Source organism: Onychostoma macrolepis, chromosome 07, assembly GCF_012432095.1.
Source record: "Onychostoma macrolepis isolate SWU-2019 chromosome 07, ASM1243209v1, whole genome shotgun sequence".
NCBI lineage: Eukaryota > Metazoa > Chordata > Actinopteri > Cypriniformes > Cyprinidae > Onychostoma > Onychostoma macrolepis.
In genome coordinates, this window is record NC_081161.1 from 25,374,108 (window position 1) to 25,401,684 (window position 27,577).

Below are 27,577 nucleotides of genomic sequence, written 5' to 3' on the forward strand. Positions count from 1 at the left end.
GGGAGTCACACTGCAGGCTAAAGTGGCCCAAATCCGACTTTTTGCCCAAATGTGACCTATATCTGATTTTCTTATGACAGTCTGAACAGCACAGATCCGATTTTTTCAAATCAGGCCCAGGCCACTTTCATATGTGGTCCTAAATCGGATACATATCCGATGTTTTGCAATGCGACTTCAGTCTGAACGGCCATGTCGCATTCCATGCGATTTTTTACGTCATTGAAATGCGACAGACGTCACAATTCTGCGTTGGAGGAAATCGTACTCTCCTTCTTCTTAATATTCTTCTTCTTATCACTTCGTTATTTAAGCTCCGATTGCACATTAACTTAAAAATGGCTTAACACGAGCAGCATCCATTTTTTTCCCCCCGCAAACACAGTGCGCTGCGTCTGACGTCACGTCTTCTGCGCATGCGGGTCACTTCAGGGCCGTATACGGTTCACACATGAGACTGATGGACGACTGATGATGTGAACAACAGCGCAAAAAAATCGGATTTCAGCAAAAAAATCCAATCTGAGCATTAAGACCTGCAGTGTGAACTAAACTGCCTCCACCTAAGCCCCGCCCGTAGAAAAACGTCACAATGTTTACTAACAGAAAAGGGTCTATAACTCCTGGGGCCTGTACCATGAAGCTGGATTAGCTGGCTAGCCAGGTAAGTTTCAGTTTAGTTTGCGCCAACTCTGGGTTTTAGGTACCACGAAAGTGGCTTGGCTTTTAGCTGCGTTCATTGCCATAGTAACTTGCGCTCCACAGCTAACCTGCTCAGGGGCAGTTTATGTTCTGAGTTAGAGATCGCAAACTGAAATTGGACCAATCAGATGTGAGCAAAGTGACACATGTCTGACACAAAAAAAGTCACTCTCCCAGTTTCTCTTACTCCAAATTAAAGGACGCTACATAGTAAAACATTTTTAAAGATAAAATCATCTGATTTTTACAGATTATTATTTTTTATAATTATTTTATATTATTTATATAATTATTATACCCTTAATCCATTACACAAGCCAGCTTAGTTTAATAGTAATTATTAAGCTTTTATTTAAAATCAGTGTAAACATATAGATACTATGCAATATAAATAAGTTTTAGAATCAATAGCTTTAAACATGACTACATCTGAGCTTAGATTAAGTGTTTTTATACCTATAAATATTATCAACTCTATAAACTAACTTTACAACATTTACTTGCACTTATATGGTAAGATGTTTTCTTTAAGTTTTCCTCTTTCATGGATAAATCGTTTCATGATCGTGCTGTGTAAATGTGTTTAAATTCTTCATATTGTTCAATCTTTTAATCTTAGCACTGACTCTCACACAAGAAGTGAATCATAGTTTTAAGGCATGTGATTGGCTGCTTATTACTGATGTCACACTTTCATGTGCACATGAAGCCTAAATTGACAGAGAAAGTTGATGATCAGCTTCATGGTACCAACAAAGCCGGATTGGACTGGTTTGGTTTTGTCAACTCAAAACTAATCCTGTAACCCTGAGTTTGTTCAGCCACCATCATGCTACAGGCCCATGGGGGATGTTTCATAAAACAAGTTTACCAACTTGGGGTGGGGGCATGTGACACAGCAGCCACAACAGCACTTATGTTTTATTGTTTTATTCATTTTTTCCTTTCTATTCGAAACATTCACAAACGCATTAACTATATCATGAAATATCTTGATTCTCACCTTTTAGGATTATGTTGATAGTGGGCATATTTTTAACATAACATATATTTTATAATATTTTGAATACGACTGACTTTATATTTAATGTGAATTTAACATTGAAAGTTAATGTGAATAAAAACATTGCAAATTAGGCTACTAATCATAACACTTTCATTGTACAGAAAGAGAGCAAAGAACAATTACATTATCAAAGAACATTTCACTTTCATTTCACTGACAGTCTAGTTCTAAAGAGCAGTTTTTGAAATTTACCCTTTGGGAAGTTATAACGGGGTCCTTTAGAAAAGGGGCATGTCCAAATATTCCCTAAAGCCTAAACGAAAACTCAAAACTTCATGAAGCCCGCTGAGCACATGCAGCAGGTGATTCTAAACAAGCATGCAAAGTTTCAGGGAGATTGGACCAAAGCTGGCGCTATAACTGTCATAAATGTTATAAAAACATCATATTTCTATGGTAAATCACCTGGATTTGCCAAAAGTGCTTTTTTAATAATTGATTTAGCTGGTTACAGGCTTGCTAAATAATATCTAATGTCTTTTTTAGGCTTAAATACTTAAAGCGCTAAAACCCCAGTAATCGCTGCTTGCAGTTATATTTTTATTACTTAAATTGAACAAAAACAGCATGTGTGACCTTTAACTATGTAATTATGTTGCTTTTTGTATTCTTAATATGCCATTTCTGCACTTTCTAGATGATGTTGTTGGCAATGATTGTGTTCCATAATAAGATATAATTACCTTTATTTATAATTAGTTTTTTTTATATATACTTGCAGGGTAGTTATTTTTAGGACAAATATGTAAAAGCCAATAAAATATATCTTCCTGCTTTTATAAGAAAACTCTTAAAAGTGTTTTTATTTGCCCACAACGAGAGCATGTTCTAAAGCTTACAAAATAAACCCACAGAGGGAAAAATATTACACCATCTCTAACAATTTATTACTCTGAAATCACAACATGATATACAAAAGTAAAGATTTCAAAAGCACAGAATACATTTTAACAGCCAAAATGGAAGAAAAGAACCTTCACAAAAGAAGTAATGCAAAGTTCCACCTGGAAACCAGAGATACACGTCTACAATACAGGTAAACAGGTAGATGTTTGGATACAGGTACAACAAAATGGCACAAAGTTCACAGATCTGTCCAGAGAAAGGGAATTTAACAGCTAATATCATCGCCAGTTCACTCCATTAAGGCACACAGACACTTGGGTTTGAGGGCGCTTGTCTAAAACTATATAAGCCACTGGTCCACATGTCAATGCTCAGATGCATTGACATGAATAGGACGTTAACATGACACAGTAAACAGTTACAATTCAATATCAAGGCATATGACACTTAACTCGTTAATGCTAAATAATTAGTGCCCAAGTACCTGCTCAATGGGTCTTTTGGACTTCAGACCCATGAAACCGGACTCAATTGTGCTAAATCCGTACGATTCAAATCCATTAATCATAAAATTAAAGCGAACACGTACAGAGCTCTGTGATACAACTAAAATGTTGCTGTACTTGGACTTTATGCACTCTAGTAATAACTCATTGCACTATGATATGTTTCCTCATAGATAAAACCACAATTTTACTAAGAGGACAAAATGACATCAAATTGTTCTTTGCCATTTGTGTCTTGATTTGGGCTTTTGTTTCAAATGCGCCCATGTGTAATGGCACCGTCCCCGACAGGCAGTATGTCTTCTAGTAACAAATAAAATTGATCACACAAACATTTTAACCATATAATCTTTGGCCAAAATAAATATGTCTGGGGTAGAATAATACAACGGAATTACTGAACAGACCACACACACAAATTACACACAACTCCACACACACAGATAGAAGAAGCGGAAGTTTTGATCAGAAAAATAACTTTTCTTTTCTGTTCAGCATCAGGAACTTTGTGCTGGCCATAAGCATCTGCCCTGTTCCTAGAATCACTGAGACACCAAAAAAAGACAAAAAGATTATAGAAAAAATAATATAATGATATGATAATATAAATGAAGACTGAATGAAAGTTCTTTGAGATAATAATATCATATATTTTATGTAATAAGAAATAAGCATGTTTAAAATAAGTGTTTCAAGTTTGAGTAGTAGTGCTTTATACTTGTCCATAGCTTGTGCCAACTATGGCTTACAAAAATGAGGACGTGTGCATGTAGTCTAATTTTACTTGGAAAAATGAACTGAAATGAATACGGTCAAGTCGAACAAACAATATCCAAACCAAGCTGATGACCTACCAAAACATACAAACAAAAGCAGCTACCTGTACACTTGGTTGGTTTATTGATTTAGGCCTCTGCTAACAGACCATATAAAAACTCTTGTGCCTGTGCAGTACCATTATGTTCTGACAACAGCTACATGACTTCTGCAGGAGAGAAAAGGAGACGATTGTCAGAATTTGATCATAGCCTAAACGTTTGTGACAGCTTGACCGCTCTGTGCCCTCCAGTATCCTTTTTTTCATAGCTTCACCCAGTTAAAATACTCATGCATTTGGCAATACTGAGGGAGACACGAAGGACAGGTCACAGCAACAGAGGAACAAAGCTATGGAACGGGGAGGGACAATAACTGGAGAGGAGTCATCGTGAAAAATTCTCCCGCTCCTCACTGGATAAAGACCTCCTGATATAGGTCGAGCAGGATGCGGGTGAAGTTGTTGATTGGTCCGATCGCGCTGAGTGTCATGGAAGCATCCTGCCCCCACAGCAAGTTGGGCCCAAACACCACAGCCAGGTTGGCATTGGTCATCTTATTGACTTCACTCTCAGCAGACACCTGCACATCAATAACAATAAAGATCAGAAATACTTTAGAAGGTAGGAAGGAAATACTGGTAAAACTTTACAATAAGGTGTCATTTGTTAACATGAACAAACAATGAACAATGCATTTATTACACTTTGTTAATGTTAGTTAATGAAAATACAGTTGTTTATTCGTGTTAGTTCACAGTGCATTAACTAATGTTAACAAACACAACTTGTGATTTTAATAATGCATTAGTAAATGCTAAAATTAACTAAGATGAATAAATGCTGTACAAGTATTGTTCATTCTTAGTTCATGTTTGCTAATGTTGTTAACTAATGAACCTTATTGTAAAGTGTTACCAAAATACTCAGCAAGAACAATTAGAAGGGCTATTTATCGATGCCTTGGGGATTCTTGAATAATTATCAGCTATTATTGCTATCTTTTTAAAGAAAATATTAACAGAATATAATGTCAAATGGGTTTCTTTTTTACATAAAATATAAAAATGCATGTTAAACAATAACAAGTTACATTCAAAATTAAAATGTAAAGATAAATAAAACGTTTGGGGATCAGTTTTTTAATGTTTTTTTAAAGAAGTTTCTTCTGCTCATCAAGACTGCATTTATTGGATCAAAAATACAGACAAACCTGTAATTTTGTGAAATGATATTGAAATTTGAAATAACAATTTTCTATTTTAATATACTTTAAAATCTAATTTATTCCCGTTCAGTGTCACATGATCCTTCAGAAATCATTCCAATACACTGTTTTATAATCAATGTTGGAAATAGTTTTGCTGCTTAATATTTTTTTGGGAACTGTGATACTTTTTCAGGATTCTTTGATAAATAAAAAGTTAAAGGTGCAATAGGTGATCGTCTTCAGAAACATTTTTTGTTATGCTGGTTGAAAGTCTCTTCACATCCCGATAGCAATCATTAAGTTAAGTGGTCTAAATGTATTTATCTGTATTTATATATTCTGTGGAAGGTGTAGGACCAAGAAATGTTCGTCCAGTCAAAACGCTCGGTCCGAGTGTTTTTATTGACTTTCCTACCTGCCTGTCAACGTATGTATTTGCATACCTCTGCACACCCTGTTCACGCAGACACGATACGTCATCAGCACATTCACGTACACTGTGCAGACAGAGCGAGTCAGCGAGAATGGCAGACAAACATCAACAATCCAATCTTCCTTCCTGGTATTGTAGCTGTGCTATAGTTTTCTCACCGGCGAATGACATGATGTAGCCCAGCGCGGTTCCCAATTCCAGTCCTCGCGCTGGAATTCACTCACGGATTTACGCTGCACAGCGTCTTCACACACACAGACGAAACTTACTAGAGAAGTGTGACATAATATACCTCTGTAAATAAATACTATTTAAATTTACGCCTCGCACACTTTAATGCCCTTTGTGAGTGTATATGCGTTCAGGGGGCGTGGCTTTGGACGGCGACTGCAGGGAGGGCGGGACGTTCACATTTCAGTGCTATCAGGATAAAGTTATCATTTTCCAAGATCTCCTACTGCACCTTTAAAAAGGACAGTGTTTATTCAAAATAGAATTTTTGTGTTACAATATACACTACTATTGAAAAGTTTGGGGTCAGTAAATTTTTTTTATTTAAAGAAAAAAAAGTGATAGTAAATACTAATATTGTTGGAAAAGATTTCTATTTTGAATTAATGTTGTTCTTTTTAACTTTTTATTTATCAAAGAAAAAAGTATCACAGGTTCCAAAAAATATTAAGCAGCACAACAGTTTCAACGCTGATAATAAATCAGCATATTAGAATGATTTCCAAAGGATAATGTGACACTGAAGACTGGAGTAATGACAGCTGAAAATTCAGCGCTGTGTAAAAGAAATAAATTATATTTAAATATTATATTTAAACAGGAAACCAATATTAGAAATTGCAATAATATTTCACAATATTACTGTTTTTTTCTGTATTTTTGATCAAATAAATACTTGATGAGCATAAGAGACTCCATTAAAAATCTAAAAAATCATACTGATACCAAACTTTTGAACGGGAGTATAAATATATAATACATATGTATGTATATTATATTTTATACATTTACACACACACACACACACAATATATTATATATATATGGTAACACTTTACAATAAGGTTCATTAGTTAACAACATTAGTAAACATGAACTAAGAATGAACAATACTTCTACATTTATTAATCTTAGTTAATGTTCATTTCAGGATTTACTAATGCATTATTAAAATCACAAGTTGTGTTTGTTAACATTAGTTAATACACTGTGAACTAACATGAATAAACAATGAGCAACTGTATTTTCATTAACAAAGATTAATAAATAGTGTAATAAATGCATTGTTTATTGTTTGTTCATGTTAGTTAATACATTAACTAATGTTAACAAATGACACCTTATTGTAAAGTGTTACCATATATATATATATATATATATATATATATATATATATATATATATATATATATATATATATATATATATATATATATATATATATATATATATATATAAACATACATATATACACACACACACATGTAGATATATAATTATAGAATATGTAAATATATATATCAATTAAAAAAAAAAGTTACAATTAATTTTAAAAGTAAAAATTCTTATTGTTGAACATTGCCGATTACATTGAGTATTACCTGAGCAAGAAACTGTATGAGGAAGCGCAGTGATGCATAGTTCTCCTCAGGAAGTGATGTCAGCATGTTCCGAATCCTTTCTGCCTGAGACTCTGTGTCAACATCTGATAACACAGCACACAACGAATGCAAACTAAGTTTGTGTGAATGTGTGTGTGGTCACGTCAATTTCAAGGCTCACTGTAAACAGTCTACATGCAAAAACTGTGGTTTTAACAATCGCTTAACAAATGTCAGTATAGTAGGCAGACAGATGTGTGTGTGCGCGATTATGTGAGCTTTCTGGAAGCTGCTGGTGTTGCTATTTGAGTGCGTTGTGTTTTGTGTTCTTACTGTGGAAGTTGACAATGTCGTTGTAGAGCTGATAGGTGAGCAGCGGCTCTGGCAGTTCTCTGAGGAACATCTTTAAGATCACAGCTGTCAAGTGGACATCGTCCAGCTGAGAGAAACTAACTTCCTCTCCTACAGACACACACACGCAACATTTTAAGGACTGATGCCAATCATTCTTGTGAACAGGAAATGTGTGAGACTTCTTCTGCATACAGAGCATCACACGACTTTACCTGAGTTATATTTCTGCTTAACTTCCTTAACCAATGAAACATTAGCAGAACGCCGGAATATTCCCTCTGTCTTAAGACCTACAATAAAGAAGGAAATAGAATTCACATTCTCAATTTAAGAAAGTAAGTAAAAACATAAGTTTACACTATTCTATAATAAAACTGGCCCAGTACCCTACAACCCACCCCTGAGGCTAAACAAAATGACTACTATTAGTATATACATAGAATACATTCATGTTAAGAGGTACGTAAAAGTTTGATTGAGCCATAAATCTGACTAGACTAAAAGACCTACCATTCTCTTGCAGGAATCCAATAGATTCACGCATGACTAGTGGAATTCCCTCTGAGTCTGCCGCCCTGTGTCTCAATCTGATTACAAACAACAATATAAAACGACTCCTATCTAAATATGAGTGTCTCACAGTGCACAATCAAAATGTACAAGTTTTTCTATAAAAGTATAAATGAGACCGTCTTCCTCTTCAATTACATCAAGTCCAAATATTAATTTAATGCTTCAGTCAGTAACAGACTGTAGCTGTGCGAGATATGAGAGGAATTGTTAGGGACACTTACGCTGACAGTGGGACCCCAAACTGCTGGAAAGGAAGAGGAGGACTACGAGGGGGAGAGATCGGTCCAGGGACTACAGACGGCTTCAGGGACAGACGGATCTTATCATCATACCTACACAAAGAAACTCTTGAATGCGCCTCAAAAGAACTGTTTATCTGGGCTAAGAAATAACAGTGTGATCTGAGCACACGTATAACTGTGTATATAGAATTTCTTACTCTCGGACTCTATTGGGGATCACCAGCTGATCACATTTCACAATCTCCTCCAGCTCACTCAAATAATTTATGTAGTTTATCTTACGGCCGAACTTAAAGCTGAAAACAGAACATAAGCACATCGGTCTGTAGTGTATTATGAAGCACAGAATACAGGCTGTAAGATTGAGATTACAGTACAGATCACACTCTACAATCAGTGTGAGAATAAAATAATATTGAGTATAGTGTGGCACTGACCTGATGATGGGTTTGAAGAGAATAAGGATGGTTCTGATAAACATGGTGGGATGGACAATGTACAGCGCCTTGATATTTTTCTTATACCTGCAACAGATACAGCGATACTGAAGCTTGACAGAACCAATGATGTTTGCTTGTGTACTGCTGTTAAAGCACTCATGAGCCTCTCACTAACAACAGCATCACTCACTTCCTGTCAAACTCTCGATAGGCATCTCGAAGCCAGCTTAGAGAGGGCTTGTTCTCGCTGGTCAGACCATGATGGAAGTAGATGAGGGTATAATCACTCTCCACATACTTATCAAGAGTCTGCTTCAAATACCTGCACACAAATATCAATAAATGCAGTTTGAGTTCACATTAGACACTAAAACAAACAGAATGAACATCTTCACTTAATCAGCTGTCAGTTACTGAAACTTCAGGTTTTATTTATTCACTTCAGATTCATTTAAACATTCAGTCTAGACATTTGTTCTAGATTTCATTACACAAGCCATACTCTTCTCAGAAAACTTCTGAAATTCACAATAGGGAACTAAACAAAGTCTTGATTTCACTTCATTAAAAACTTCATTGTCTTAGGACACTGTCTCATGGTGCTTTGACTCACTGAACACAAGATTCAATTATAACTCAGCATATCAGTGGTTGACATTCAAGCAAAAAATTGAGGAAGGAAAACCAAGAGAATATGAAAAGAAAATAATACAGTTGTCCTAAATATATTTCTCACAGGATATGCCTTTTGGCATTTTAAAGTCTAGAAAAAACTGACAGTTAATCCCTAAACATGTCAAATAATGTGACATATCATACATTTATATAAAAAAAGTAAAATAACAATTATTTTCAATAATTACTCTACTGAAATAAAGTTTCTGATAAATGTGCTGAACAAAATCAAGTTATAATTGACAACAATCAAACTCTAAACATTTTATTATTATTTTGAATGTCAAATACCAAATTCATCTGTCACCCCATAGGATAAATATATATACAAACACATTGCCGCTCAAAAGTTTGGGATCAGTAAGATTTTTAATGGTTTTTTTTTTAAATAAGTTTCTTCGGCTCATCAAGGCTGTATCTATTTGATCAAAAATACAGAAAAAAACTGTTATTTTGTGTTTTCTATTTTAATATATTTTAAAATATAATTTATTTCTGTGATCAAAGCTGAATTTTCAGCATCATTACTCCAGTCTTCAGTGTCACATGATCCTTCAGAAATCATACTAATATGCTGATTTATTATCAATGTTGGAATGTTGTTGTTTTTTTGGGAACTGTGATATTTTTGTTTAGGATTCTCTGATTAATAAAAAGTTAAAAGAACAGCATTTATTTAAAAAAATTAATTTTGTGTTACAATATACAATGCTATTCAAAAGTTTGGGGTCAGTACATTTTTTCTTTCTTTTTTTTTTTTTTAAAGAAATTAATACATTTATTCGAGAGGGATGTGTTAAATGAATAAAACGTCATAGTAAAGACTTATATTGTTAGAAAAGATTTCTATTTTGAACAAATGCTGCTCTTTTTAACTTCGTATTCATCAAAGAAAGAAAGTCTCACATGTTCCAAAAAAAACAATATGAAGCAGCACATGAGTTTCAACACTGATAATAAATCAGCATAGAATCATTTCTGAAGGATCATGTGACACTGAAGACTGGAGTAATGATGCTGAATATTCAGCGCTGTGTCACAGAAATAAATTATATTTTAAAGTATATTAAAATAGGAAACCAATATTAGAAATTGCAACAAGATTTCACAATATTACAGTTTTTTTCTGTATTTTTGATTGAATAAATACAGCCTTGATGAGCAGAAGAGACTCCCTTAAAAAACATTAAAAATCTTACTGATCCCAAACTTTTGAGTGGCAGTGTATGTATGTATATATGTGTGTGTGTACATACACATACATATATATATATATATATATATACACACATACATGCACACACATATAGAGGTGCATCTCAAAAACTTAGAATATCGTGGAAAAAGTTTATTTTTGTAACTTATTTCAAAAAGTGAAACTTTCATATATTCTAGATTCATTATGATGTAAAGTAAACCATTTCAAAAAAAATTTTGTTTTCATTTTGATGATTAGAGCTTATAGCTCATGGAAGTCAAAAATCCAGTATCTCAAAATATTAGAATATTTCCTAAGATCAATCAATACATTTTTCACGATATTCTAATTTTTTTTAGATGCACCTGTATATTATAAAAACATAGTATTTTAAAATTGACATAAGCTTGTATATTTTAACATTAAACAAAAAAAAAAAACAGGATGTAAGAATGTAAACAATATACTTACAAAATATCAATTAAAATCTAAATATATTATTAACCAAATAAACTGCACAAATACAGAAAACATCAGTTGACACGTCAAAAGTGCTGCTTAGATCTTCTCTTTGTGTCTCTAGGGACAACTTCTCTCCTTGGATCGTTATCAATGTTTTTTTTTGTTCCCTACACTTGACCCTGCACTTTTAAGTGTCTTGTGCTCATCTACGTATGTTAGTCTCATCAAATAATAAACCAGGGCAAGTCAACCACCCATATTCAGGAAAAAGGCGATGCAGTATTATTAAAAACACAGCCGATACAGTGTATTGAGCCCAGCTTATTATATTATCTATTAATGAACCACATAAATGAAGTAAGAGCAGCAATGCCTACATGAGAAGTTTATGATGGTCCAGCTGATGTTGGGGAGGCATGCGGCAAGCATTAAAAACAATGACCTTCCGACCAAAGTTATCATCACCTACAAAGAAAGAGAAAAATCAGAAGACTTTAGAACTAGAATTAACACTAGCTGGTGATGCTTATGCATTTCACAACACCTCACCTGCCACCTCCACAATCTGATGTCTGGCAATGTCATAGAAGGGGTCGTCCCAGGGCAGATGTGAAGTGTCACCAAGGCTTTTAATGTCTGAAGCTGCAGGTAAGAATATAATAAATGCTACATTTCAAACAAAAAAAACATGTAAACATCCCAAACACAAGGAAGTCATCCTCTCAGATCCCTCTCAGCACTAGCTCAACCAGAGGGTCAGGTTTTGAAATGAACACCCACCAACCCAACAAATACAGGTAAAATCAGCTGTAGTTGGTAACATGTCCTCCAACCAGAAGCCTTCAACATCAAAACAAAACAAAAAATAAAAAGGGCTGCACACTGGAAAAGAACCATCTACATACACTGGGGGCACATATGAAATATAATATGGATTATCCTTTCTCTTTCACTTGAATTCAAAGTCATTGATGCCATTTTGTTATTCTTAAAGTGAACTTTTGCCTGTATACTAGTGATTGTGTCCACTGTTTGGACTACTGCCATAAATTTGAGAACAAGAGTACAGAATGACGCATCCATTGTGGGATACCTGCTTCTCGTCCAGTGTGCGACTGAACTTTTCTGAACCATTCTCACTTTTCTTTTTTTATAGATGTCAATGGAGGAATAAATTCATTTTGTGATATAAACTGAATCAATTACACTGGATTTCACCCACACCCGCCCAGTCATAGTCATCCTCTGTAAGAGTGGTAAAGTATGTCTCTGGGAGTATGCCTGTGTCGTAAGCGTGCATATATGTATGTGTGTGTGTACTGTATGAGTAATGCTGCATGACTCCTTGAGTTCTCTGCTGCCTCTTAAATAGGCCGTGACAATTATGTCAACTGGAAGGTTTCAGCTTCACTTGCCTCTAAAAATACAGCAAGCATATGATTGGTATTCATGATAAAATGGTAGAGCTCTTGGCAATTACTTCCTTTTTCTTACACTACTTTTTTCTTTGAAAAGATCAGTATAATTCTGCAAAATGAAACTAGATTTTAAAATGACTACTATTCTGTATGACAAACACGCACAATTCCCACCACCATGCACTCACCGGATTTGCTCAAGCTAACAGGGTCATCTGGTGGCCACTGTTTGTCCTGTACCAGTTTGAGCTGGTCCAGGGCAGCGCTAGGAGAGTCGTCTCCTCCCAGATCATCGTGAAGGTCCACCAGCAGGTCAGAGGACATGATGGTCCTCTAAGACAACACAATTCACACATAACGGTTAGACACAGAACTGCACATTACAATACCACACAATTTTATGCCGAGATCTGTGAAAGCTCAGCTACCTTCGCATTGGGTCTGTCCAGCATAAGCCTGGGTAAATGCTGCATTTCACACGTGCACATTTACATGTTCAGTGAATGACTGACTCACACGAGTGACCACAATGATGCTGAACAGGTCATTTGAGTTTGTTTCCTAACTCAATCTTGCCAACTATGAATCTGCCCCCCATGAGAACTGTTTAACACAAGTTCCTTTCATAATACAGCACAGTACTGACATAACACATCACTAGAAACTGGCTAATATTAGCTTTATTTTCTGGATTACATACCAGTTTATACTTTATATACTGTATTATTCACAATAATGTATATATGTGAACAAAATTATTTAATTCTTTTGTTATTGGGAAACCAGCATATAAATGAATAATGTATTTGTATTTTTCAGGATACATTTTTATTCATAAATGACACAGCTAATAGGAAGGACTAGGAAGCAACTGCAGAATTAAGGGGGTATTTGCTTTTGTGCTGACTCAAAACAAAAAAATAATTTCTTCATTGCAACAATATCACATTCAAAAGATCAGGTAAATTGTTGCATTAACTTTGTTTTAAATTAGCAAATTGGGTCCATTTAAAAAAAGCATGATTAAAAATGATTAATTTCCAGATCACATAATCTAGCTGCTCTTCCATGTGCACTCCATCGTAAACAAACTACCACCGACAGTTAATTACCATTGGTTCTTTCTAAAACAGTACATAACGCATTCATCTGAAAGCTTGCCAGTAGAATTCATTGAGAAGATCATGTAGTGGACTAATAAAGCAGCAAAAACACAGCCTCACTGCATTAAAGGGAAAGTTCACCCAGAATGTTTGAGCTTCTGTGGTCATGTGATGAGCTCTGTGTATGTGTGTCAATCATTACGCATATGTAAATAAAGTCTAAATTAAATCTGGATAACCATAATGATCACAATATCAATCCTCTCTTTTAGATGTTGTGGGTCAAGCTTTGTGGAACTAAATTCTTAATTATATTATCATTTCGTATGTTACATTCTGTACTTAACCTTTTAGGATTCAAATATTGTGGCATTGTGAATGTGCCATATTTTTTAATCTGTGTGTGTGTGTAGCCACAGGGTCACTAGTGCAGGCGTCAGTAGGGCTCAGACAGTGATCTGCTGTGACAGTCCCTCGCTTTGGTGCCGCGCGGCAATGTGGCCGTCCAGCCGTATACTGACTAGAATTCTCGGTTTTACCCTTTGCTCTTATTTAAATCCTCAACCCTAGAAGAGCCAGTTTCACATTTACTAACATTTGTGACAGCCTTTATTCTGCTATGACATCCACGTCCATATCTCTAAATAATGTGATAACAGCCTTCAGGTGACGAAACCCGGGTCATTAATCTGTCGCTCTGATTAAAAACATCTCAGTTTTATAGCCTTGTTGCTGACAGCAATCTTGCTATAGATTGCTTGCACTCAAAGACATCATATAAAGAAGCTTTCATCATTCTTAGATTGCTAGTTGGACTAATGTCAATACCTGATCACACATCTTTTGGTTCTAACCAAACAGTGCCAGTCCAAAATCAGTCCTGTTCAACTCTACAGTGCCTTATAATTCATTACCCAGTTCAAAAGACAATGAGCCTCATTCACAGTTGTGTTTCAAGGCTGCACTCAGTGAATCAACCAGCACTTCAGACAGAAACAAAGACCCTAAAGAGAGCTTAAAAACAAGAGACCTAAAGAAACCCCAACACCTCCAAAATCAACTATACGCTTTCTAAAATATGAAGACCACAATAAAAAGCAATAATCGCCGGGGAAAAAAATTAATAGCTGGTGCTTTTCTCATGTACTAAAGGGCTTATAATTATTAACAAACAAGGTACAATCAAGATTTCATTATCATTTACAATCTTATGAACAATACTACAGGAAAAAAAATATTGGGATCTGTGCTCATAGCTTGATTTCTGTCCATACACATATATCTGTAGCTGGTCCCCAGTAATGCTGAGTGCCAGACATTGCTCAGACGAGCTGTAACATTCCTCATTCAAAAGTTACTAAACGTCTGCTAAAAAAAAATGCAAATGTGATAATTATCAGTTCTGTTTCAAGTAGAGCCAGATGGTTTAGATGTGCTCAGCTGACAAACACAGTGAGATGCCATAGAATCGTCTGCAGAATGAAGCAGATGAAAGTAAAACTGAGTGTGTGGTGGTCTAGAGCTCAACGGTGTCATGTGATTCTGCTAATCTCTCTGCAGTGTCGCCATCCACACATGGATCCAAGGGAAAGAAAAACTAACAAATGATCTCTGCGGGCCTCAGATGAGCACATTAGCAAATGGGTAGGTTAACTGTGATAAGGTAACTTGTAGAAATGTATTAAGGTACTTAATAAATTGTGAGGGTAGGATGGATATGAAGGATCATTCTACATGGCCCTGTGGTGAAACAAATGTTGTTGTTTTTTAATATAAATATTCTATGCAAGTCTCTCAATTAATAAGAGGTCATAAAAACTGCATGCACAATATTAATAATAATAATAAAAGAACGAATGGTTTTAGATGAAGTATACGGTGTTACACTGAAGTGCATGTCAACAACACAAAACCCCATTTTTGTTAAACTGTTACGAGCAACTCCCATGTACTTTAAACAACCATGGTACAGCCAAGATTTTACAACACTTATTTCATAAACAATTCTACAGGAAAAAAAACAATCGACATTGGGATCAGTGTTCAGAGTTTGATTTCTGCCCATACATATGGTAGTCTTACGTGCGATTTATCTGTGGCAGGTCAGTAATTTTCTGTCAGACAGTATAATCGCTCATGTTCTTCCAACTTTTAGAGCATTTTAGCAAAATGGCAAACGTTTACTCTCTTTTTCATTGTCGTATGTACTTACACGTCTAGTCTCCAGCTCAGGGCAGATAGTGACGGATTCCCCAGCGTTTCTAGGGAAACGCAACATCTGGACACGCAACCGCGCGGTTACCCAGCAAGAACAGAGTCAACATGCAGGCATGTGATTTAAATAAGACGCAATAGTGTAGGTCTCAGTGACGGCGTTAATGCAAAAAGCCAGATGCCGTACATATTTGCTCGTTATTATGATCAATCGATAGTCAGCTAAGCTAACTAGCTGCAAATCTGTTTCATCTTGACTTGACAGAACGGAAATTCTAACAAGTGTTGCGCTGCCGTATGAATAGAGGCTTATGCGGGTCAGAGGGCAAAATGCTGAGCAAAAAAAACTACAGATGTTATTAATCAGATATGGAGAAATGAATTTACCTAATTTTCAGCGCTCCCTATTGAAGTCTTCACAACTCTGCCAATCTTGCAAATTTCACGCAGCACTTCCGGTTTGCGATCCGTGTAGTTTGGTGTAAACGGCCCGGATGCAGGAGGAGAGCGCGTTAGCACGCCCCAGAGAATGTGCTGTTGTCATAACGATTGGTTGAACAACATATAAAACGCACCACATAAAAATAAATTATCTAAAACGTACACATTTGTGTGTTCTGCTCTTTGTGTGTTTAGTCAAGAGCCATAAATGTCAGAAGTCTCCCGCTGTTCATTTAGGGACCATTAAATCTGAGCAACACCACTACTGAATTATTACATTATAACCTTTAGTTTAAATTAGTTTGATTTGTGGGTATTACATTAAGCCTGTTCAAATGAGGCGGTTGCACTGAAACTGTTTTACATTTATCCTATTGTAAGACATTTTGATGTGAAATAGCCTACAGAAATTCATTGATAAGAGCATTTAGTGATCATTGCACAGCTTCACAAATTCTTTTGGAAGATGAAAAAAAAAATGATTCAACTAATCTTAAAAATCGTTCATTTTGTCTGCTTTCCCATTTATATAAATTTACTAATAGGAAACTGTCTGACCTTTAAAATGTCCTGAAAAAAATTCTTCTTTCAAAGCATCTCAACCAAAAATACAGTAGTTTTTGACAACTATGAAAAAAAAGAGCATCTTTGGTGTTTGTTGTAATCACCCTTGAAATTTGTATATCAGTCACTGTTCCTTAATTCTGTATGGCAAAAACCTGATATTTAATTTTATAATTCAACCAGAATTTCATCTGTTTCATTATAAACAAGAAGTATGCCCATTCTCACTCTCAATACACAGAAAGAAACTCCATGCTCACACACTGGTATCAACATACAAAGAATTCAGATTTATTTATCCATTTGCAGATTTGATCACATTTGATCAAAGTGTTCATTTATTGTGTGGCAGCTTGGAAGATCACTCCTCATCTGCTGAGCCAGTTTTTTCAATGACTTTTTTCATCCAGCGGCGCATACGGAATAAATGTGTGTAGAATCCATATTTGCCATCGCGGTCACAGCCCTCACCCCACGACACAATGCCAATCTGATACCAGCGTTTATCTGTAGGACTCTGTGGGCAGTAATGGGTTTTAAAAGAACAAGACGTTTAAATATAAGTGCGAGTACAACAATCAGAGCTTTATAGGTCACTGATAAGTCAAACTTGTTTGAGGAGAGAAAAGCATAAACATTATTATACCTTCATCACAAAAGGTCCGCCACTGTCTCCTTCACAAGCGTCACCTCTTTTTGTATCATCTGGCTGGTAACCTACAAAACAAAAGTGTGAGTGCAAAAGGCCTAGGGTCTAAAGACCATGAAGAATATGAATTATATTACCGGCACAGAACATGTTATCAGTGATGATGACCGAGGTGGAATTGCGACAGATGCCCTGATCCACGATGGGCAAGTGAATCTGTTGCAGCACTGATGGAAGATTGGTTGGGTTTGAGGTCCACGATTCCCTGAGGTTCCCCCAGCCAGTTACACGGCCCTTGTAACCTGCAAACATCAAACTTCAGAGCGAAAATCTGTCAATTACAAGTATATGTATACTGTCAATTTGTTATAAAGTTATGCTAAAATGCATTTTCCATACATCGTTGATCCCCAAGAAAATGTGTTCTTAATAAGTTTCATCATAAAGGTAAACAATTGTATAAAATGACCCCTTCAAGAGATTAGGTAAGTTCCGAAATCAGCATGAAATGAAAATCTATTTTCTAAATGCATGTAATTAATCTTATTGCGAATGATTCAATGATTCATCAGACTTCTTGAATCATTTAGTCTGCTGAAACTCTTACAGCTGACTGCAAACTCACATTCAGATAGGCCTATACCTCCATTCGATTAACAATAGAATCAAGTCCCTGCCCTACGTGATTTTCTTTTCCAATAATCTGTTCACTCGGATATACAATATGGAAGAAAATATCTGATTCTACATACATCTCATTGTGATTAAATATGTCTATATTAATCTACTGTATTTTCTTACGTTTTTGCTACGTTCTTGGTGGGCAGACAAACAGGGTGGATCTCATTCGTAAAGGCAACAGGCTTCTTCATGTGTAAAAGAGCAATGTCTCGATTCAGGTTTTCCTTCCAGTTATATTTCGGGTGGACAATGATTTCATCAATGGCCACAATCTTCTCAGTGCCCCTCTCATACCTGAGAGAAACAGGAAAGGGTTCAAAACAGCTGTAAACTGATATTTCTAAATTGCTTAGCATAAATAAAGAATGTATTAGTGAAAAGAAATATATGCCGTTTTCTATAATTTTTTTAAAAGGCTCACTTGGTACGAGAGTGTTTTCCAATGCGGACGATGATATCATTGATTGTGAAGTTTTTGTTCCACGGTGGGTAGAGAATGCAGTGGGCGGCAGTGAGAATCCATTCATCACTGATCAGACTGGCTCCACACAGCAGCTCCTGAGGACTGCGCTTATACAGCATCACCTGCCTGCAAATGACATCAAACACAACATTAAAAACAAAGCATTCGACATGATCAATCATGCCAAGATATTTGAAAACAGATGTTTAAAAACAGCCCCTGTGCTGTATTTACCATGGAGCACTGCCCACTTCAGCCTCATCTCCTCCCACTATTCTGCTTCCAGAGTATGACATCAGTAGCTCTTTCTCGTTCTTATCTTCTCTGTTGGCCTTCTCAAACATGGGGCGCTCTCCACACTCTGACGAAAGACAGAATTGTACAATAATAATAATAATAATAATAATAATTCCTTACATTTATATAGCGCTTTTCTAGGCACTCAAAGCTCAAAGCTTTACCTTGCTCTCCATTGCCAAAGCTACGGGGATTAAAGAAAGCTTTCCTTTTGTCTTCGAGAGTTGTTCTCTCTCGACCACCTGATTCATCGACAAACTTGTCCAAAGGGGCATCTGAGAGTGAATGACAAAGACAGAATGATGTTCAGTGTGGGCTCAGTGGTGTGTTAATGATTTACGTCTAATGCACCTATAGGCTTTCTTAACATTTGAAAGTTACATTTAATCCTAATTTAAAGACTTTGTTCCAGATGTCACTTTTAATGGAGCTCCAAGGTTCAGGGGAAGAAATTAATATTTTGCTGTTAAAGGGAGAGTTCACAAAAGAAATTAAATTCTGTCATGTAGTTCCAAAGAAGAAGGTATTTTGACTTCCATATTTTTTTTTTTCCAAACTTTGAAAGTCAATAGCTACCAGTGTTCAAAAGAAGAAAGAAATTCATATAGGTTTGTAACAACATGAGGGTGAGTAAATGATGACAAGATTTAAATTTTGGGTAAACTGTCCCTTTAATGTATGTGTGTTTTTGTAGAAGGCAGTACTGTTCACTCACCACACAACTCTAAGTCACAGTAATCAATGGTAATGTTTCCGCCTGCACCCTTTACATAGCACCAGGGACCCTCCATATCTCCATCTGGGTTTCTGCAGTGGTTCTTCACCAGCTTAACTTGAGGCAGCAACTCTTTCCCCTTTATTAAGGTCTGCACTTCTGCTGCACTCCACTGCAGGCATGAGTGCCCTCCCAGAGTCTCAGACATATCCCCTGTGTAGATCTCCCCATTTCCATCCAGACAGTCTTTAGTCTTCAGGTAACGCTCCGCAGGTTTCACAGTAGGTGGTCGAGGAGGGTGAACAACAGCCTCACCTGAGGAGGAAAGTGTGAGATGATCAGTGCTGGTGGGCCAGCATAAATTGTTGGAATGAAACATGTACTTACACAGAAGCATAAAATGTGCCATAAACACAGGGCACAAATATGTGTCAGTTGCTATCAAATATGGTAATATGCATGTTTTGGTAAGTCAGCAGATCCAGTATACAAAACATCCAGTATACTTATTACAGTGACAATTTCTTCTCAGCAACCTGGTACAATGGCACAATGGTGATGGCTCAACTTTCTGGTTGCCAGCACAGAGCTGCAGTTATTGCACCACAGGATGTTTTACTGAAACGTTTTAGTGATTTTCTCTACCGCATTTTGGAACGCTGCAGGACTCCCTCCTAACTGTCGGGTCTCTGGTAAAACACCAAGGCCCTTCATTGCTTCTATCTGGGTTTCTGCAAAAGTTCTTCGGTAGCTTCAGCTGTGTCACATTAAATTCGCTAGGGGGGGGAAACAAGTCGGTCATAAGACAGAAGAGCTGCTTCAACATCACTGAAGGTTTGTAAAGCTAAATGCATGAAAACAAAACAACCTTTTCTTTACTAAAAGCATTTGTGTTTTCTAATCAATCAATATAAAACGATTAAATGTGGTTCAACACAAGAATAACAAAAAGAGCAGAAGTACATACTGAATCCTGTGGGGGAAGTTGCTTTTCCAGTACTGACACGACTTTCCAGACTTGGTGACAGACACATTACCAGCGTAGTTTTCACCATTATTAATGTAACAGTCTCCTGTCAATCACATGTCCAACTTACAGGGTTATTTTACAACATAGAAACTAAAGCTTTTACCAAAAATTTCTCATTTTAGTTTTATAAACATATTCTGTGTTAAGTATGCATCACCCGTACCCTCTGTATTCACACATACTCTCAAATTGTTGATGTTTGCTGGTGTTCTAGATAATTGTATTCCACCACATCCTGTGAAAAACAAAAAAACAAAAAAAAAAACCTTGTAACAAAACTAACAGAGGTGCCAGGTTGAACAATTTCTTAAAGTTGTAAACAGTTAATATTCAGAAATAGCTCAAAAATAAAGGATTACCACTCCCACCAATTGTATTTATTCACAAGCTGTCATTCTTAAGGTTTGTTTATAATTGCTGCTGTTTTAACCTGATACTAATCTTTCTAATTTGTAAATTAAGCAGGGAAAGCTCAGTGAAAATGCACTTTGTCCCTAGTTCAATAGAAACTGTTTACACAAAATGTTGTCACTGTTTACACTGAAACTTTCTGTAGTGTGATATATATATATATATATATATTCTTACCCAAATATTTCGCCCAAAAATTCTCCTGTGAGGCAATGGAAGAAAAAATCATTAACATTAAATACTACATAAAATGAATTATACCTTACTTCAAATATCAAATTACTTCAAATATCTGTATTTATATAGAGATATACCACTGAAAAAATTCACTGGTAGAAATTTAAACATTTCCATTTATTTCCAACTGCAGCTAATCTGTCCAACGGCTCACCGTTTTATCAACTCTCTCGAACACTTCTCGAGCTTCCTCGTGGTCACAGATCTCTTCCATACACTCTCTCTCCAGATTCCCTTTTTTCATCTCCTCAAAAACACTGTTAGCCCTCTTTGCTCGAATGATCTGAGAGGCTTCCTTGTTGTCGATAAACACTAAGGCACAAAAGTCAATATTTCTCCAAAAACATAGACTCACATACTATATGTATTATATTAGCCAAAAAGGCAGAGAAATCTCTGTTAATGCTTACCGTCATTACACAATGTGAGGTGGAGAACTTGTCCAAGAAGTAGGGATAGTAGAAGAGGTGCTGCTTTTGCTCCCATTCTTGAGGATGACTGAGCCTGTAATCCTGAAAAAACTTGGAGCATCTCATTGAATCTAATCGCCCACTCAGCCAGAAAGCCCGCAGCTGGAGTTACTGGAGTCACCAAGTTAATATTGAACTACCAGAGTTCAAAGAGAACAAAGTGTCTGAACTCTTTTCACTCAAAAAAAAAAAAAGCCACTCTTCTGTATCAGATCACCCTTATATCAATGTGGAACATTCTTTGCTTTCTGAGGAACATGAATCACAGATAAATTGAATGAAAACAAGATGATAAGCTTCATATCTCCAAGCTATGTGAATTCATGTATGAGGACATATTCTAAAAATTCTAATATTTATAACAAAAGTGCTCTACAATATATATCCTAAAACAACTCTTTTTAAATATTTCACATTGCTTTTTCTTTACACAAATTTATTTAAATGTAGATGCATTTGTTACATGTTATCAGAAATAGCTTTCATCATGAAATGATGATCTTATCTATGTAGCTGAAGAGCTCTGTTAGCGCTCTGCTTATCCTTTCATTGATCAGTAATCAGTATGTACTTCATGTAAAAAGTACAAACATGTCATTTCAATTTAACTGTTAACGCATAAATGACGTGATAATTTCAACGAATTATTATTTTTTTATTTAACTTCAGCGCAACAGATATATCATAGAATTTCCTCTTGTATTAGCTCATTTCCCGACACAGCTGTGTTTTGCTGATGTACTTGTACAATGCCTGTATAAACAGTGATGAAACAAGGTCCACTGTGCACAGGAGTCAATATTTACTGATATGTGCCACAGACCCTCCTAAAAATCAGAGAACAGCAAGACTTAAATTCAACAGAGCTTATACATTTATTTCACAAAGGTTGTTTTCCTTTGGTGTGAGACATAATATGAGGAGAATATATGTGAAATGGAAACACTTAAGTGTCACAGCCCTGTCTCTATTTCTACAGTCTGTGCCACTGAACTTAAACCATCCGGACCTTGTAAAATGACCAAACAACTATTAGCATCCTGTTCTGGAACTACAAAACAGCCACTGCTGCCATCATTTTCCTGCACAACTAGGCATTTAGCATTTGCTTCCTGTTCCTGAAGCTCTATACACTTAGAAGGCTGTTCTTGCACTACTATACACTTGGTATTTTCATCTGAGACAATAATCTCAATCATATCCTCACTGAGCTCAATGCGTTCGAGCCCCTTCTCCACTCCTTTTTCCAAAACAATTGTGCCATGGTGATACACTCCAGAGTCCAAAAAGACACCTTCTGTGTGAGACACCATAGTGAAGTCTTCTGAGGCTTGAACGTACGCCACAGCCTGTCCCTCCTCCAAACTACTGAATTCAGTCCTACCCTGCTCATCCTCTGCCTTCTGGCCCGACTTTTTGGGTCGACCTCGTGTCGGCAATTCATGCCCAGAGTCTGACTGATGTTTGTGAGACTGCAGATGCCGCTGTAAACTCTGCATCATTGTGTATTTGGCTCCGCACACCTGGCAAACATGTGGCTTCTCCTCTAGGTGAGACTTCATGTGGCGCCGTAGCTTGGTTGCCATCGTGTACCCTTTGCCACATTGTTCGCATTTATAGGGCCTGTCTCCTGTATGCAGTCGTTCGTGGGCCCGCAATGTGTGAGGGTCCCGTAGAGCCTTACCACACACAGGACACAAATACACCTCACCTGTGTGTGAAATCAGATGCCGGCGCAGTTCAGGAACTTGGGAAAAGTGCAGTTCACAATGGTCACACTTGTAGGGTTTCTCTCCCGTGTGGATGCGCATGTGTCCCAGCAGATTGCCACGTTGGCGAAAGCTCTTGTTACAGTGCTGGCAAACGTACGGCCGTTCTCCAGTGTGCAGACGCATGTGGTTCCTCAAAGAACCAGAATTGGCCAGTTCTTTATTACACTCTGGACACTTGATTTTGGGAGCCTGGTAGTCTGGTTCTTTCGTCCGATGGACTTCCCTGTGGACACGTAGCGAGGGCCGGCGAGCGAAAGCTTTTCCACAGATGTCACAGACGAACGGTTTCTCGCCTGAGTGAAGAACCTGGTGCTCCTTGAGGTCCCGTTTCAAGCCGTAGCTTTTATCACAGTGCTGGCATTGAAAGGGCCTCTGACCGCGATGCATCAGCAGGTGGGCTTGGAAGCTCTCCTGCGAACTGTATGTTTTACCACACTCTGTGCACATGTAAGGCTTCTGATTTTGATGTGTGAATTTGTGTTTCTTCAGATGGCACAGCTGAAAGAAGCTCTTGTCACACTCGTCGCATTTGTACTTCCTCTCTCGGATAACAAAATGAGGAAAATCCTGCTCATTTTGCTCTGCGCTGGCATCCTCATTAGTATACAACATCTGCGTTGTGTTGTCTTTGTTATCCGAGAGCTTCTTCTTGCTGCTGAGGTCTGCCCTGTTTTTTGGATCTTGTCGTTTGTAGATACGGATGGTTGACGAGTGCACTTTTCGAGGTTTAGCAGCAAGACGAGAGCTGGCTCTCAGGCTTCTCTCTGGCTTCAGATGTTCTGATGAACTCTGGGCTTGTGATGTACTATCACTGATGCTCTGAATCTTATCTATAGCAGGATGTTCATCACTTTGCTGACCTTCACCTTGTGCCTCATCTACCCCATTCTGCTCCAGGACACTGGAATTACATGCTCTAGACTCCTGCACAAGATTTTTCTCCTTGATTGGAAGTTTTGTATCCTCTTGTGTGGCACTTTGAACAGGATCTGTTAGAATACAAAAGATTTCACATTGTCAGAAGAACAACAATATATCACGGACCTCTTACACAGTGCAAATATTATGTATAAACTCGCCTGCACAGCCTGAGAGGTGATCTGAAGTGATGGCTTCTAAGGCATCTTCTTGTTGTCTGTTTGGAGTACTACTATTTTCACAGACTTTTAGTTGCATGACTTCTTTTTCAAGAGGGGCTTCTTGTTCTTTCCAGAGGAGCAGTTCTGTTCCTGGTTGAATGTCCCGACAGACCCTGAGGCCTAATTTCCCATCCACCTCGAGCACACTTACATTGCACTCTTCCTCACTTTGAGCACTGCAGGCAAACCTGTGAAGGCAATTAAACAAGTCTGATTCAGCGATGTCTTGATATGTAACTTAATAGTTCTACTAAATATAATAATTACTGAATTCTGGGTAAATTTACCTCATCCAGTAGATTTCACCTGAGATTTCATTTTTGAACACATTTTGGCATGTATGTTGAATCCCCTGGATAATAAGAACGTGTATTTATTTCTTACTTGGGGCTATTATTCAGTTAAAAAAGAGAAAAAACTATAACAATGCTTCTGAACTTATAAAGTACTTGCAATATTAGATGAGAAGTAAATGTAAATTATTATGATAAATGTATTGTCTTGAAACACATTTGCTGTAGTTGTACTAAACAAACAAACCTTTATCTCAGCTGTATGGTGCAAAATTAAATTGGAAACACACTAGTATGCATACCTCAGCTTTTTCCTTCCTGTTTATTTTGTCAGGTTCCTCCAGACCTAGCAGAGTGCCTTTCTCTAGCACTCGCCCAACACACCACAGACCCAGCTGTCCATCTTCAGCCAGAGAAGGACCCAGGGTCAGCCCTCGTGGCACTGATCTCAGCACGCTGTGGATGGAGTCTCTCATGTTCCCAGAGCCTTTGTCCCTCTCAATGCCTGTAGCCACTAGATAAAAACACACCACAATTAGACAAGGTGGTAGTCTCACACACTTTCATCTTGAAAACTGCAGCTCAGACAATTCAGCAATAAAAATGGGACATTATTAAATTAAATGCAAATACAGATGGACAGCACTTACAAAACAAACTCTACTCATTCTTGATGAATGATTGTTATTGGGCTGTGCTCATTTTTAATTAAATTAACTTAACTTTTCTTTCCATTTCTTTTCTCTTTTTTTTCTCAGACACATCAGAAAGATTGATTTCTATATGCTTTCTTATTTCTTACTGTTTGAAGAAAAGTATGTATTAATTTATTATGGTTTTACAGTAATAACAACAATGATTATAACTACTAGTAATTTTTGTACTGTGAATATCATGCTTAGATGCAATACGGATTAATGGTCGTTACAATGCGAATTAATGCAGTTCTTAATTTTTAAATGCACAATATTTAGAACAATATGGTAGATTTAAGACTTTGGTAACCTTTCACGTGATAATTCTGTTTGTAAGTTTATAAAGCGATGTGCAGTTAGTAAACTATAAAGTATTATGGGACAGATGCTGCAGATGCAAATGATGACAAAATATATTCGAAGATGAATATAATTGTCCAATGCATTCCACATCTTTCGTAAGTGAAATAAAACATTATGAAGTAAAGCGCAATGCCCTATAGATCCCCAGCAAATATTTTGTTTGCTGTGTATCTTTAAAGCTTCTTCATAAATACACATTGTGCTAAAAACCAGTGGTCATCTAATAGGTAACTGGTTGAATCTGAAAATATAAGCATGAAGCAAAAACACTTTCAACAAACTCAGGGCTATATTTCCTCTGCGCATTGGCCACACGACGGTCTTGTTTATCCTTCCAAAACTCCGGGAAAATTATCGTTCTCCAGCCAACGGTGCATCGACCGGAAGTCAGGTAGCTGACTGTTACACAGAAACGGTTCCCTCTAGAAACAGCTACCGCTTCACTCACCCTCACCAAATAAAGCCGAAAGTCATTTTTGTTCGGAAAGTATGCTAAATAAGATGTTCATGGATGTATTATAAAGGCTTTTAGCAGATGTTTTTAGCAAGTGTCGTATATGCAGGTATATAGATGTTTCTTGGCGTGCCCTATATGTTTTTTTTATTCAATGCTTTGAACAATAACACAGAAAGGCATTCATAACTGGGAGATTTACTACTAAAGACTGAGATTACACTCAATTTGCATTCACACTCTACATCATATAACACATTAAATTTAACATACAATAAATAAAAAAAGAAAGAAGTAAGGGAGTAGGAGGTTTTCACAATTATGAAACCAAAATCCTCTAATAAGGTATACAAATATCTTGCTTTGGGACTTTTCATCCCTCTTAACGTCTCCAAATATATTACAAATTCCTCTTTAAACACCACTAAACGTGGCCCTATATGTTTTTAACTAACGTTACTAGGAGAACCAACATTATTTCAGATCTTTAAGGGTCTTTTCCTGAGCTATGTTTTAATTTTAAATTAAATTTAACGTTTTAATCTTTTAAAATTAAACAGATTTTCAAAACAATCTAAATGCAGACAAGCTTTCTAGCACAAGGTGGAGCTACAGGCACAGCTCTGCTTTACACGCCTGCAGTCGGTAGAGGAGCACAGCTAGGGCGCACGGTACAGACGAAAGTTTTTGTGGACGTTTTGACAAAATAAAATGGCACAAGTATACTTTAAAATATAAAACACCACCACCACCACATTCTGATGTAGTGTTTTTATTTTAAACCAGGGATGTCAAACTGAGTTCCTGGAGGGCCACAACCCTGCAGAGTTTAGTTCCAACCCTAATTAAACACACAAACCATGTAGTTTTCAGATAAGCCTGAAGGACTCGCTTAGCTACATCAGGTGTGTTTAATTAGGGTTGGAGCTAAACTCTGCAGGGCTGTGGTCCTCCAGGAACTGAGTTTGACACCCCTGTTTTAATGTTTTCATGCTCACAAATTGCCCACAGTGTCAGTACAAATGCAAAGCAT

General features: G+C 36.8%; 3 protein-coding genes across 6 annotated transcripts; all 3 read right to left on the bottom strand.

Annotated features, from left to right (window-relative positions):
- Positions 1-2,633: 2,633 nt before the first annotated feature.
- arhgap1 (Rho GTPase activating protein 1) lies at positions 2,634-16,404 on the bottom strand. Of its 2 annotated transcripts, none has more exons than XM_058783193.1 (13): positions 16,258-16,404; positions 12,742-12,886; positions 11,685-11,777; positions 11,513-11,600; positions 8,991-9,122; positions 8,798-8,884; positions 8,558-8,656; positions 8,340-8,450; positions 8,056-8,132; positions 7,758-7,835; positions 7,525-7,653; positions 7,192-7,295; positions 2,634-4,518 (listed from the first exon to the last, which is right to left on the bottom strand). In XM_058783193.1, exons 2-13 carry the CDS (start codon positions 12,875-12,877, stop codon positions 4,348-4,350), a joined length of 1,305 nt encoding a protein of 434 aa, XP_058639176.1. In that variant the 5' UTR covers positions 12,878-12,886; positions 16,258-16,404; the 3' UTR covers positions 2,634-4,347. The 2 variants fall into 2 exon arrangements, with proteins under 2 accessions (XP_058639176.1, XP_058639175.1); XM_058783192.1 differs by lacking the exon at positions 16,258-16,404 and adding an exon at positions 15,869-16,216.
- Positions 16,405-17,144: 740 nt separating this feature from the next.
- On the bottom strand, positions 17,145-22,547 carry f2 (coagulation factor II (thrombin)). Its single transcript, XM_058782839.1, has 14 exons — positions 21,769-22,547; positions 21,513-21,670; positions 21,299-21,323; positions 20,874-20,945; positions 20,648-20,753; positions 20,326-20,456; positions 19,681-19,995; positions 19,130-19,240; positions 18,903-19,029; positions 18,627-18,794; positions 18,326-18,499; positions 17,662-17,840; positions 17,522-17,592; positions 17,145-17,392 (listed from the first exon to the last, which is right to left on the bottom strand). The coding sequence occupies exons 1-14, from the start codon at positions 21,887-21,889 to the stop codon at positions 17,237-17,239; spliced, it is 1,914 nt and encodes a 637-aa protein (XP_058638822.1). The 5' UTR covers positions 21,890-22,547; the 3' UTR covers positions 17,145-17,236.
- A 137-nt stretch (positions 22,548-22,684) lies between these two features.
- Positions 22,685-26,507, bottom strand: znf408 (zinc finger protein 408). Of its 3 annotated transcripts, none has more exons than XM_058782835.1 (5): positions 26,372-26,507; positions 25,335-25,546; positions 25,027-25,091; positions 24,680-24,927; positions 22,685-24,589 (listed from the first exon to the last, which is right to left on the bottom strand). In XM_058782835.1, exons 1-5 carry the CDS (start codon positions 26,394-26,396, stop codon positions 22,782-22,784), a joined length of 2,358 nt encoding a protein of 785 aa, XP_058638818.1. In that variant the 5' UTR covers positions 26,397-26,507; the 3' UTR covers positions 22,685-22,781. The 3 variants fall into 3 exon arrangements, with proteins under 3 accessions (XP_058638818.1, XP_058638819.1, XP_058638821.1); XM_058782836.1 differs by having other exon boundaries at positions 25,683-26,481; XM_058782838.1 differs by lacking the exon at positions 26,372-26,507 and having other exon boundaries at positions 24,680-24,949; positions 25,335-25,408.
- Positions 26,508-27,577: the final 1,070 nt, after the last annotated feature.

Coding starts and splice junctions, on each gene's coding strand:
- znf408 (XM_058782835.1), bottom strand. CDS start 26,396: ATGCGCAGAGGAAATATAGCCCTGA. Junction 25,547..26,371: donor CAGAGGAAATATAGCCCTGA/GTTTGTTGAAAG, acceptor GTTTTTATCTAG/TGGCTACAGGCATTGAGAGG. Junction 25,092..25,334: donor ACAGGAAGGAAAAAGCTGAG/GTATGCATACTA, acceptor CTTATTATCCAG/GGGATTCAACATACATGCCA.
- arhgap1 (XM_058783192.1), bottom strand. CDS start 15,934: ATGTTGCGTTTCCCTAGAAACGCTGGGGAATCCGTCACTATCTGCCCT. Junction 11,601..11,684: donor TCAGATTGTGGAGGTGGCAG/GTGAGGTGTTGT, acceptor CTTTCTTTGTAG/GTGATGATAACTTTGGTCGG. Junction 7,836..8,055: donor TGGATTCCTGCAAGAGAATG/GTAGGTCTTTTA, acceptor TCTTTATTGTAG/GTCTTAAGACAGAGGGAATA.
- f2 (XM_058782839.1), bottom strand. CDS start 21,889: ATGCTCCAAGTTTTTTCAGGATTACAGGCTCAGTCATCCTCAAGAATG. Junction 21,324..21,512: donor TCGAGAGAGTTGATAAAACG/GTGAGCCGTTGG, acceptor ATTGCCTCACAG/GAGAATTTTTGGGCGAAATA. Junction 17,393..17,521: donor GCGGACCTTTTGTGATGAAG/GTATAATAATGT, acceptor TACTGCCCACAG/AGTCCTACAGATAAACGCTG.